A 12,646-nucleotide genomic window follows, 5' to 3' on the forward strand; every position below is an offset into this window, starting at 1 on the left:
GGATCATCTGGAGACCTTTAGGTTAAAACCACTGATTCCCCGACCCCATCCACTCCCCAGAGATAGGTCTGGGGACTAGACATGGTGTTTCTAAAGGCTTCCCAGACTCTCCGCATTTCACATGAGGGAGCTGAGGCTCAGAGGTTCAAGTGAGGGGGTGGCCAGGCCGCTCAGCAGGCCAGGTGTGGCTGTGGTTGGAAAGCCATAGGAAAATTCATGGGCAGTGGGGTCTCCTAGGTCCCTAGGAGGCCTCTAACCCTGGTGTTACGCTAAGGCTCTCTCTGTTGTGCAGATCCATTGTGGGCTGTGATCTGGAGGGAGCTGGGCCAAGATCACCTAGTCCCAGATTCTCAGCTGTGAACAGCTGGATCCTGGGATCCAGGGCTGATTGGCAGAGGTCCCTGTGTCACTTATAGAAAAGATGAAGCAGCAGGCGACAGGAGTTCCCCAGGGCTCCTGCGTTCTCAGCATCCTCACATCCCCAACACATTCAGTCCTTAGAACAGCTCTGTAAGAGGCTGGGCAGGCCAGGCCAGGCATCCCCAGTTACAGGTGATGACTTCAAAATCCAGAGCAGGCCAGGTGCAGTAGCTCACACCTGTAATCCCAGCACTTTGGGAGGCTGAGATGGGAGGATCGCTTGAGTCCAGAAGTTCAAGACCAGCCTGGGCAACATAGTGAAACCCCATCTCTACTAAAAATAAAAAAATTTGGCCAGACTCCGTGGCTCACACCTGTAATCCCAGCACTTTGGGAGGCTGAAGTGGGTGGATCACCTGAGGTCAGGTTGGCCTGGCCAACCTGGCGAAACCCTGTCTCTACTAAAAATATAAACATTAGCCGGGTGTGGTGGTAGGTTCCTGTAATCCCAGCTACTTGGGAGGCTAAGGCAGGAGAATTGCTTGAACCTGGGAGGTGGAGCTTGCAGTGAACTGAGATCACATCACTGTACTCCAGCCTGGGCAAGAGAGCAAGACGCCATCTCTAAATAATAAAAAATAAAAAAATTAGCCAGGCGTGGTGGCCCATTCCTGTGGTCCCAGGAGTCAAGTTGCTCAGGAGGCTGAGGTAGGAGGATCACTTGACCCCAAGAGGTAGAGGCTGCAGTGAGCCGAGATCGTACCACTGCACTCCAGCCTCGGCAACAGAGTGGGACCCTGTCTCAAAAAAAATAGTAATAAATGAAATAAAACCCAGAGCAGTGGGTTCCCTCGCCTTGGGTCCCCAGCTACTAGGGGCCGAGCTGGCACATGACGTCTTTCCACTTCCTCGGGAGGCTGCCCCAGGGCTTCTGCTCACCCTGAGCAACCGCAGGAACTTGAAGACATGCTGTGTGACTGAACTTGACTTCAGCTCTGCTCCCAGCTTCGCGGCCTGGGGCACATCCCTTAGCCCTCAGAGGGGCTGATGATCTATCTGCCGTGGTCAGGTGCAGGGCACCAGTCCCCAGGTGTCACTCACTAACCCTGTGGCTCTCATTTTGTCATGTGTAAAACAGCTACAACAGTCCCCACCTCCCAGGGCTATGACAGGGGCTCAGTAACCTCCTGATGACCGCATGGCACATAAGGGCTTACTAAGTAGGCACGGTGCCTGTGGGTCCTCAAAAGGATTCCCTCCAGCCTTCATCTCACGGCTCATTCATTCAGCGTATCCCCGGCTCCCTGCAGGCTCTGAAGATTCAAAGGTGGATAAAATAGGGCCCCTCTCCTTAGCAAGCTTGTGCCTAATGACGATGGTGTGTTCTGGGCAAAGCCCCTGTTCTGCCGGCCTCTCCCTCCCAGCTGCAGCCACGCTGGCCACTGCATCTGCTGGGCATAAGCTGTCCCCTCTGCAGACATGCCCTTCCTGCTGTCCTCCCTGCCCCAAGCCAGGCCCCCCCACCTCACAACTCAAGTCAGGCAGCAAATCCTCAGGGACATCCTCCCCGACCCCTAGAACGGGTCAGGTCATTTGGCTACACACTAGATGTTTACCCCGCTTACATCCATGGGGATTAGTGTGACTGTTGGACCAGAAGGAAGGACCAGCTCCGACTTGTTCTCCACTTAAATCCTCAGCCTGGCGTGGTGCCTGGCACACAGGACATGCTCAGTGAATGTTTGGCAGATGAATGTCTAAGTGAATGAGCAAAGAAACATGGGGCACCAGGGGCAGCTGTTAATTCTGGGAGATGAAGCAAGAAGGACCCATAGGGTCAGATCACGAGGGGCCTTGAATACCCATTGCAAGAGCATGGGCTTCCTCGTGCAGGGCCTGGGCCAGGGATTCGCAACCCTGAGTACACTTCAGAGTCACTGAGGAGATTTAAACGATTCTGATGCCCTCCCTTTCAATGAATTAAAGCAGAACCTGGGAGGGCTGGGGCTGGGTGTCCATGTACTTTAAAAACTGCCTGGTGATTCTGATGTGTGGCTGGGGTCGGGAACTACTGAGCAGACGCAGGCAGCCTGGAATACTCCCATGCCAAGCCACCTGGAAGGGCCCCTTGTCCAGGACTCAGGCTCAGCCTTGCTGCCAGCCTCAGCCGTCACAGCCTCAGGGGGTTCCAGGGCAATGTCCACATGCCCTCCACTAGCCTGCCCCCTCAGGGAAGGGCGGGCAGTGGTGTCTGTAGCACCAGCTGGGTGCGCTGAGTCTGACAAGCCCAGCACTGACAGATGGACCCTCCCCACCCTGCTGGTCCCCCTGGCATGAGTTCTCTGATAACCAACCCCCTATCCCAGCAAACCACACCCTCACAGCCACCACCTGCCCTTGGCAAATCACTTCCCCTGTCTGAACCTCCATTTTCCCCTCTGCAAAATCGGGATGTTTGCGCTGTTCAGAGGGTTTGTGAGGAAAAAATGAAGAATTGCTACCATTTGCTGTGTACCCACCCCGTCTTGGCCGCATACCTGGAGAACATGGTGCTAAGGCCACTGCTCGCCCCAGAGGCAGACCTGGTCACTTTCCTAGTGATTCTCTTGTGCCACCAGGGTTGGGAACCATGGGCCTCCTCTGCAGAGCATTCGCCATTCATTATCTGATGACATTTTCATAGCAGCCCTGCCAGGTGGGAACTGTCCTCCCATTTGACATATGGGGAAACTGAGACTTGGAGATTATGCAGCTTGCACGTGATCATATGTTGTTAGGATTAGAGCTCAGGTTTCCTGGACTCTGAAGCCTGTGGTGTTTCCTTGGCCTCTAGAAAAGGTGATGGGTGAATGTCCAGCCCAGGCCTGGCTGCTCCCCTCCCCTGGGGTGGATATAAGGGCTCCTGAGCCAGGGTACCACCCTCAGGTACCCTACTTCCTTACAGATTTTGACTGATTAATAGCTTGCCTATCAAGAAGCAAATTTAAAACCATAACTATATGATGAAAGTAAAGATAGGCTGGGCACGGTGGCCCATGCCTGTAATCCCAGCACTTTGGGAGGCCAAGTGGGGAGGATCACTTGAGCCCAGGAGCTTGAGACCAGCCTGGGTAACATGGCAAAACCCCATCTCTACAAAAAATAAAAAAATTAGCCAGGCGTGGTGGCGGTCACCTGTAGTCCTAGCTACTTGGGAGGCTGGGAGGGAAGGATCACCTGAGTCCAGGAAGGTCGAGGTTGCAGGGAGCTGAGATTGTGCCGCTGCACTCCAGCCTGGGTGACAGAGTGAGATCTTGTCTCAAAAAAAGAAACGAAAAATAGGAAAAATCAGAGGAAACTAGGGTTAAGGTTAGGATCAGAGTGATTGCCGATGCTACAGAATGACTGTCGGAAGTCCTGTCCAGGGCGGTGACTGGTCTGGCCCTGAGCACCCTACAGCTGGTGGAAGGAGGGAAGACAGAAGCCAGGGATTGCAGTCTTGCCTGTGGAGCAATGCCTGGATCCTGGGATTAGCCGATGGGCTTCCTGGGCACTAGGATTTATTTAAATTTTTTTACCATTTTATTTTGAAATAATCATAGATTCACAGGAAGTTGCAAAGATAATAATGAGACGTTCCATAGGGCCAGGATTTTTTAAAAGTATTATACCTCCAGGCTGGGCCCAGTGGCTCACACCTGTATTCCCAGCACTTTTGGAGGCCAAAATGGGAGGATCATGTGAGCCCAGGAGTTCAAGACCAGCCTGGGCAACATAATGAGACACAGCTCTACAAAAAGATAGAAAATATTAGCCAGGCATGCTGGTGCAGAGCTGTAGTCCTACCTACTTGGGAGGCTGAGACTGGAGAAGGATCGCTTGAGCCCAGGAGGCAATGGCTGCAGTGAGCCATGATTGCACCACTGCACTCCAGCCTGGGTGACCGAGCGAGACCCTGTCTCTAAAAAACAAAAAACCCGAAGTCCCTAGACTCCTCAGGTGACTCCCTCGTGCCAAGTTGAGAACCTCTGACATGAAACCTGGTCCTTGCCTTTGGCCAGTCCTGCGTGGGGTGGGAGGGGTTGAGGTCACCTGCAGCTTGGATCCATCTGCCCAGGACTCCCACTTGTGGTCATCTCTTGCTTCCACTCCTCCGTGGATAGGAAACTCTTCTTTTCTGCGCAGCTGTGTCGGGATAGAGAGTCCATGTCCCTGTGGCTTCCACCTCCCGCCTCCCTTGGTAGAGCCTGAACCGTCTGAATCCTGTCCCTCTCTTCTCTCGCAGATGCAGCTGCCATCTTGCTGGATGAGCAGAACAAGCGGCCCTGCAGGAAGTTTCTACTGACAGGTAAAGTGCTCTGCACAGCTCAGGTGCCTGCGGGGACCTGCGATGTCCAACCTGGCCCACTTGGACCTCTGCAGAGTGTCTTCCCCGACCCGGGCCACCATCCCAAGCCCACTTTGCAGCGGTGGTTCCAGCTGACTGGCCAGTCAGGGCCTTCCCAGGTGTTGTGTCTTAGGACCTCCTAGAGACTGGTCCTCAGCTCTTCAGATCTAGAATGTGATTGTATCAGCTCACCTAGAACAAGCAAGCCGTGGGAGATTACAAGTAAATCCAAGAGACACTTATGGGTGGAATAGACTTGTTGATTAAGTTAGCCTGGGAGCCTGGCCTCCTTCCCAGCAGGCAGAACTTCAGAGAGTAACAGGGTTGATGATCTGAGGAAGTTCGGGATCAGAACCAAGGATGCTAGGTGTAGATTTGACTGCTCAATACTCAGCTACTAGAGATGCATATAGGTCAGAGAGATAAAGTGCCAAGCATGGTGGCTCACGCTTGTAATCCTAGTACTTGGGAGGCTGAGGTAGGAGGAATGCTTGGGGCCAGAAGTTTGAGACCAGCCTGGGCAACATAGCAAGACCCCATCTCTACCAAAAAGAAATTTTGTTTTAATTAGCTGGGCGTGGAACACACATTGATAGTCCCAGCTACTAGGAAGGTTGAGGCGGGAGAATCTCTTGAGCCCAGGAGTTCAAGGCTGCAGTGAGCTGTGATTGCACCACTGCACTCTCGCCTGGGCAACAGAGTGAGGACCCTGTCTCTTTTAAAAAAAGAGAGAACAAGAGATAAAAACCTCAGTAAGTGAATGAACCAAAGACAGATAAAAATAAGGGTAGGAAAAATAAGATAAAACCAAGAGAATAGTCTCCTCCATGCATGCCCTTGAGGTCCTGTGTATTCTCTAAGGATTTGACTCTGAGCTTCCTGGCAGCCGTGGCAAAGAGGAAAACTATGATGATTCATATGGTTTGTAAGGGAGCTTAGCACTGGGGAGAGGTGCTTCAGCTGAACTAGGGAAACTGGGTGAATGTCCAAGCTCCCCTAGGATGGGCACCAAGCCTGCAGATCAGGGGCTTCCCCACGGACTTTGCCTTGATGTGAGTATGTCACTGGTAGGTTACACTGGCTTGAGACACCTCCAGCCTCCCAGTATCTCGACATACATTTTGGTCTCCTTGGTTGAGAGAGGGGAAGCCACCCCAGATTTTGGTGCCTCCTTGGCAAGGCTGCCACTGAAGCCTTTCTAAGGAGCAGTCCAACTGCTCCGGTGAGCCAGGTAGGCAGGCAGAATACTGGGCTGGGCATAGCACGTGCTGCGGCTTGGAGTGGAGAAAGGAAGCATGGCCCTTTCAGGAACCCATATGTAGTTCACTGAGGCAGGGCTGGGAGGGCTGGTGACAGAGAGGCTGCAGAGGCTTGCGAGGCCCACTCGTGACAGGCTTCAGTTGGAAGTGATCCCCAGCACCGGGGGCAGCTGGAGAAGGGTTGTGAGCATGTGGCATGATGGGTGAGAGGTTGCTCTGACTGCTGAGTGGGCAGGGCCAAAGAGATTCCATTTTCTGTCCAGGATCAGGGTTGCTACTCTTTAGGCCCTGAAGTCCTGACCCTAAGATTCTGGGGCCCCTCACCAGGGCACTCCTCAGCCCCCGTGGGGAGCCCCTCCCGAGCAGCGAGTAACTCTGTTTTCCTGCTGCAGGCCAGTGCGACTTTGGCTCCAACTGCAGATTTTCCCACATGTCAGAGCGAGACCTGCAGGAGCTGAGCATCCAGGTGGAGGGTACGTCTCGGGATGCCCTGGGTTAAGCGGGAGTGGGGTGCTAGGGCACGTGGTCTCTGAGACCGGGGAAGCTGGCCTGTGCCTCCCCATCTCCCTGTCATTGGCAGCCAAGGGCTGCCCAGGGTGACGGGGAGCCCTGAGCCCCCGGTTTGGGCCAGGTGTCAGGAACAGCCTCAGCATGAGTGGAGAAGGCAGGCCTGTGTACCCTGACAGTGAGCCTGCGTGGCTTCCTGCCCGGGAGCCCTGAAGGTGCACCTCAGCCCCACCTGGACCCTGTGGCCAGCTCAGCAGTCACTGGCAGATACACCCCATCCCTCCCTCAATCAGGCAGCATACCCAGTCTCCACGTGGCACCAAGCAGACCTCTTACGACAGTCTGGGAACAAGGAGTTTAGGAACACACCTTCCCTGCCTTCTGGAGTCTCACAGCCTGGTGACTCCAGGGAGGGGCAAGTTCAGCCTCCATGGAAGCTGACATCTCGCCTTTGGGAAGTTCACTCCTCTAGTTGGAGCGAGGCTGAGTGCTGGGCCCTCGTGGACAGAGGGCCTGGAGAAGTGGTCCAGGTGCATCTTCCTGGAAGGTTGCTGCAACTTCCCAGGGCTTGCTCGGGGCCTACCGGTTGCTTCTGCTTTGTGGGAGGGTAGGGTTCCGGCAGGCAGGCGTGTACCCCTCACTTGCCTTTGTCTCCCTGTCCCCACAGAGGAGAGGCGAGCCAGGGAGTGGCTGCTAGATGCTCCCGAGCTCCCCGAGGGCCATCTGGAGGACTGGCTGGAGAAGAGAGCCAAGCGGCTGAGCTCAGCCCCAAGCAGCAGGTACAGTTCCCCAGGGTTCCCTCCCCCTGTGCCCTCGGGGGCAACACCCCAGCCCGCCTGCCCCTTCCTGAGGCTCAGGAATCTCCATGAACTGCCCAGGCCCAGGGGCCAAATAAAGATGCCTCCACAGAGCTCTCCGAGGGGCCACGTTGGGTGCTCTCGGGGCCCCAGGCCCTGGCCAGAGACTGAAGGGTGTTTGAAGGAGCCTCTCCCAAGGCTGGGCTCCTGTTGGAGTCTGTGCTGGCTGGAGGGGAGGCAGGCGGCTGAGCTGATTTGGCTGCACGTCACCAAGTCCATTGCCAGAGGGAGGGGCCTGGGCTGTGGTCACCATGCACTGCTACCCCTAGGGCCTTGCAGAAGGGAAAACAGGCTCACGAGAGGGGTATGACTTGCCCGAGGGCACACAGCTAGGAAAATGTAGAGCCAGGATTGTACAGGGTGTGATGACAAGGTCCTGGTCCCACTGTCTTTCTAAGGAAGGGGGTCTGGTGATGGCTCCAGCCCTCGGGACACTCACAAGTTAAAGGGGAGCTGCTGGGTCAGGGTCCTTGGGGTGTGTGCTTCGTGCTGTCCCTGGTCCTCCTCTTTGAGGGAAAGGACTCAGGTGATATTCACATCAGCAGAATGGGACACAGGGCAGGCAGGGGCATTGCGGCCAAAACCAAAGCCTGAGCTCCTGGGCTCTTCCTCCAGGGACTGAAGGGGGGAGGGGAGGAAAAGGGGATAAAGCTGCACCCAGGAGCCACGTATGACTTTGACACATTTTCCCATCCTGGCCACCTTACTTTCCGCATCTTGCAACGGGGCTTCAGACCTGACAACCTCTGTGGTGTGGCTTCGCAGGACGGTGGCCTGGCCTGGTCTGGGCCGAGGGGGCCTGGCCAGTCTGTGGGGTGAGGCCTTCCCTCGGGGCTCTGCCAGAAGGTGAAGGCCAAACTTCTTGCCTTCTCTGTGCCCCAGTGAAAGAGACTGTGAGGGTGTTTTTTTTTCTCTCTCTCTCTCTCTCTCTCTCTCTCTCTCTTTCTTTCTTTCTTTCTTTCTTTTTTTGAGATGGAGTCTTGCTCTATTGCCCAGGCTGGAGTATAGTGGCATGATCTCAGCTCACTGCAACCTCTGCCTCCCGGGTTCAAGCGATTCTCCCGCCTCAGCCTCCCGAGTAGCTGGGATTACAGGCACCCACCATCATGCCCGACTGATTTTCGTATTTTTGTAGAGACAGGGTTTTACCATGTTGGCCAGCCTGGTCTTGAACTCCTGACCTCAGGTGATCCACCCACCTTGGCCTCCCGAAGTGCTGGGATTACAGGCATGAGCCACCACACCTGCCCCCACCTGTTTTTTTTTTTTTTTTTTTTTGAGATGGAGTCTTGCTCTGTCGCCCAGGCTGGAGTGCAGTGGCACGATCTCAGCTCACTGCAATCTCCGCCTCCTGGGTTCAAACATTTCTCATACCGCAGCCTCCCAAGTAGCTGGGAATACAGGTGCACACCACCATGCCCAGCTAATTTTTGTATTTTTAGTAGAGACGAAGTTTCTCCGTGTTGGCCAGGCTGGTCTCGAACTCCTGACCTCAGGTGATCCACCTGCCTCAGCCTCTCAAAGTGCTGGGATTACAGGCATGAGCCACCGCACCCAGCCAGTAAAGGTGTTTTAAAACTAACTTTCTCTTTTACTTTTATTTTAAATCTGTGTTCAGTTTTTGTCTCCCCACCTTAAAAGTATATATGATACACACATGACTCAAACGTTGGAGTGTGACATTCTCTCCTCCTGGTCCTATCTGAAGGGTCCTGTTTAAAGGGGTTCTATCCTGTCTTTGGGCATATGAGTACCTCCCTTGGGACTGGCTGCTATCCAGGGATCCACATCCTACACCCCAGACTCCTTCAGCCCATGTACAAGAGGTTTGGGCTGGTTGGAGGCTGCCAAGAAAGCTCTGGCCCTGTGCCGCTCCTTGGACAGGGCCCCCTGTGGGTCCCATCCTCACTCTGCCACCTGCTAACCGGGTTACACCAGCCCCTCGCCTCCCTGCTCTGGCTCCATGGTGTCCTCCACCAGGAGCGAGTCACAGAGGCCCAGCTGTCTCTTGGGGCTGTGACAAGGTTTCATGGAGTGCCTGTGGCTGGAGTGAGTGCCAATGGGTGGGGTAGAGATGGGGTGTCCGAGAGTCCTTGCCTGGGTTCCAGACAGATGCATCCCTGTGCTGACACAAGGCACTGTGAATCTGAGACTCGGGGGACTAGGGGACAAGATGGGGAAACTGAGGCTGAATGACTAGCTCCAGTCACAGGTTGAAGTGGCAACCATATGAGAATTGAGTTTGGTGCTTATGGTGTTCCCAGTGTTTGGGGCATTCAGGGAGATTGGCACCCCCATTTTGCAGCTGAGGAATCTTAACCTCTCCAGGAGGTGGGGCCATCCTGATCACATGCGCCCTGCTGCCCTTGGCCCTCACTTGAGAGAGAGCTATGTCCCTGCTCTGTGTCCAGACCCCAGACTGCCTCTGACATGAAGTTCAGGGCTGGCCCAGGGCTCCGTGCAGCTGTGGGTAGTGGCAGTGGCAGCAGCAGGCTGCCCGGATGGCAGTGACTGTTTTGGAAATGGGCTCTGCAACTGGGGCCCACCTCGGCTCTAGGGGGTCTGAGCCCTGTGCTCTGGGCCATTCTCCCTCTGGCCACCCAGCCTGGCCCCTTCCAGGGGATCTGCCACCTGACTTCCTCCAGCCTCCTGAGGGCTTGGGGCCAAAATGAATTATTCTCTAGGCAGAGCAGGCCTGTCCAGCCTTGAGAAAAAGGGGCTGTGGGAAGGGAGGTGACCGTTTATTCCTGCTTTTGCCATTGCTGCCTTGGGCATCCATAACCGTCTCCGGGCAGGCTGGTCTCCTGAAGCCTCGCAGCCTTTCCCTGGGCCCCGGGCTTTGAGCCCCTCCGCTGCATCCACGCCCCCTACCCTCCTTGATGGGAGGGGGTGGATTCCAGTCCCAGCCCTCCGCGAGGCTACCTCACTTTCTTCCTGGCTCCCTCTCCGGCCTGGAGGCCGTGCTGCAGGAACAGCGTTCTTCCTCCGCCCTGGCTCTCTTGGGGGCTACAGCGGCCCCTCCCTGTCCCTCTGCTCCCACAGGGTATCCTCCATACAGCAGCCCTGATGCAGCCTGGCCCCACTTCCTCCACCTCTGCCTCCACAGGCCCATTTGCAGGGCTGGGGCTGGGGCGGGGGGACCCTCCCTGCTGCCTCCACAGCCGGTGGGATCGCATTCTCACCTCTTGCCTCTGGCCTGACTGTTGGTCCCACTGGACACTCGGCAGCTTCTTAGATGTGGCATCATTTGTGATTTGGGGGCATCTTGTGCATGCTATTTTCTTGCCTGAAACTGCCTCCCACCTCTCTGCCTGGCAGAGTCAGACTTGTCCTGGAAGCTCTAGCTGAGACTTCACCCCTCCCAGTCCCCGCTTCTCCCGCATGGCCTGGGCAGACTTGGGGGGCCCAGGACAGGTTGACTGCATGAATGAGCATTTAGGCTGCTTTCTGGGCTTTCCCCGGGTGTTAATGCTGCGAGCCTCGAGCCTCTTGCGGGGCCTGGTCTGGAAGCCTGGGGGCCCCCCTTTTCCTCTCAGGGTATCTGCTTCCTCCCCCAGGGTACAGGGCACAGAGGGCTGCCCACCCCACCTGGGGAAGCCGAGACCTGCAGGCTCCAACCCCCGCTGGCTGAGCCGAGCCTCCCCAGTGAGCCAGGCCAGCCCTCCTTGTAAATGTGGGGAAGCAGAGGGTCCACGAAGCCCCAGCCTGGTGGCATTGCCCTTATCCCCCTCCGCAGACTGACCCTGAGGGAGCTGTCAAGAGCAGCGGCGGCCTCAGACACACAGACTAATCCCCCGGCGAGCCAGGCCTGGCCCTGCTGCCCACTGTTGGCTCTTCAGATTGTGACTCTATCCCTCTTAATCTCTCCTTTGCACCCCTCTCTGGGCGGGCGCTGCCATCCTGGCCCATCCTCCTCCCTCGACTCTATTTCCTCTGGTTAGGACCGAGGCTGGGGAAATGCAAGAGAGTGGCTCCTGTCCTCACGCACAGGACAAACAGGTCACTAGAGAAGATACGAGCAGAGTTGTGCCAGACACGCACCTCAATGTCCCCAAGGCTTTGGCTCACGTGTCTGAAGCCCTGGCAATGTGCCAGTGTGTGTGGGCAGGCGCCGGGTATGCCTCTCTACTGGCGGGGCCTCAGGGCAGGCAGGGGCATGGGGCTGAGACTTGGACCCAGGAGGTCCCAGCTTCCCGGGAATCTGCCCCATTTTCCAGAGGAAGGGCTTGAGGCTCAGGGGAAGGGGCTCCCCAGGATCATACCCTCCCTGGGGGATCCCCACTGTCCCTGTGGCCCTGCAGGGAGTCCAGGCTTGGCTAGCAGCTGGGGCACTCCCTTCCAGCAACTGCGGAGACTCCCCGCCTTCTCTGCGGCTGGTGGAGTTTATGAAATCTCCCCAGTGCCATAAATCATGTCGGGAGCTGCCTTCTGCGCTTTCTAGCAGGCAGTGAGCCACGAAGCAGGGGATGTCCCTGTCCTCTCACACCTGGGGGTCCTGGAGGCTGCACCCAGAGCTCCCCGGAGTCCTTGACTCTGCATGGCAGGTCTGGCCCAGAGAGGGGCAGGCTGGGTGGGTGCAGCAGGGGAAACTCCCAGGGCTCCTGACTCCGGCTCCCCACCTGCCCCTCGGAGGTCAGAGGCCTCTCCAAACCCCTCTCAGCAGGCCCAAGCCCTTCTCTGTCTGCAGAGGGCTGGCCACTGGGCCCCTGAACCTGCCAGGAGCTGCCAGGGCCTCACCTTGCCTAAAGGCTGGATGTTGGGGTGTGGGGGTGTGCCGGAGCAGAGGGAGCTGAAGTGGGAGGGCCATGCCTGCAACCGATGTGGGGCTAGCATTCCAGGCCCTCAGGCCTCATCCCGAGGGTGTCACTTGGTCACGTGACCGACTCCTTGCACCTCAGTTTCCTCATCTATAAAATGGGGTTTGCCTGAGGATTCTTAAGGTTTCTGTTGGTCATGGTGTGTGGCCCAGAATAGCACCTGGTCAGTAAGATCTTTCAGCATTGCTGTTTTGTTGTTCCACAGTCACTGGGTGGCCTCCTGGCACCAGGCCTGGCCCTGCGCATTGGGGTACAAATATACCCTACCCCTATCCCCTGGTATACATCCTCTGAGAACTCCAGTCCTATGCGGAAGACAGATGAGTTCCTGCCTGAATTTTGGCGGCAGCTGCATGGCACTCTGCTGTGGACGTGCCCATGTACTGAGTCCCCCACAGCTGGACACGAAGGTCTCACGGCTATTGCTGTAACTCAGTGGCTGCCCACAACCTCGCTATTCCCTTGGGCTCAGTTCCCAGA

The 12,646-nt window shown here is 56.3% G+C and overlaps 1 protein-coding gene across 9 annotated transcripts in view; it reads left to right on the plus strand.

The window, feature by feature from the left end:
* The window catches only part of ZMAT5 (zinc finger matrin-type 5), a 31,441-nt gene that overhangs the window by 17,428 nt on the left and 1,367 nt on the right, over positions 1-12,646 (plus strand). For all 9 annotated transcript variants that reach the window (XM_077948797.1, XM_077948798.1, XM_077948796.1 and 6 more), the window contains 3 exons: positions 4,625-4,687; positions 6,378-6,458; positions 7,160-7,271. In XM_077948797.1, the coding sequence (XP_077804923.1) occupies positions 4,625-4,687; positions 6,378-6,458; positions 7,160-7,271 (256 nt within the window). The remainder of the gene's footprint in view (positions 1-4,624; positions 4,688-6,377; positions 6,459-7,159; positions 7,272-12,646) is intronic.

This window comes from Macaca mulatta, chromosome 10 (genome assembly GCF_049350105.2).
Source record: "Macaca mulatta isolate MMU2019108-1 chromosome 10, T2T-MMU8v2.0, whole genome shotgun sequence".
Classification (NCBI taxonomy): domain Eukaryota; kingdom Metazoa; phylum Chordata; class Mammalia; order Primates; family Cercopithecidae; genus Macaca; species Macaca mulatta.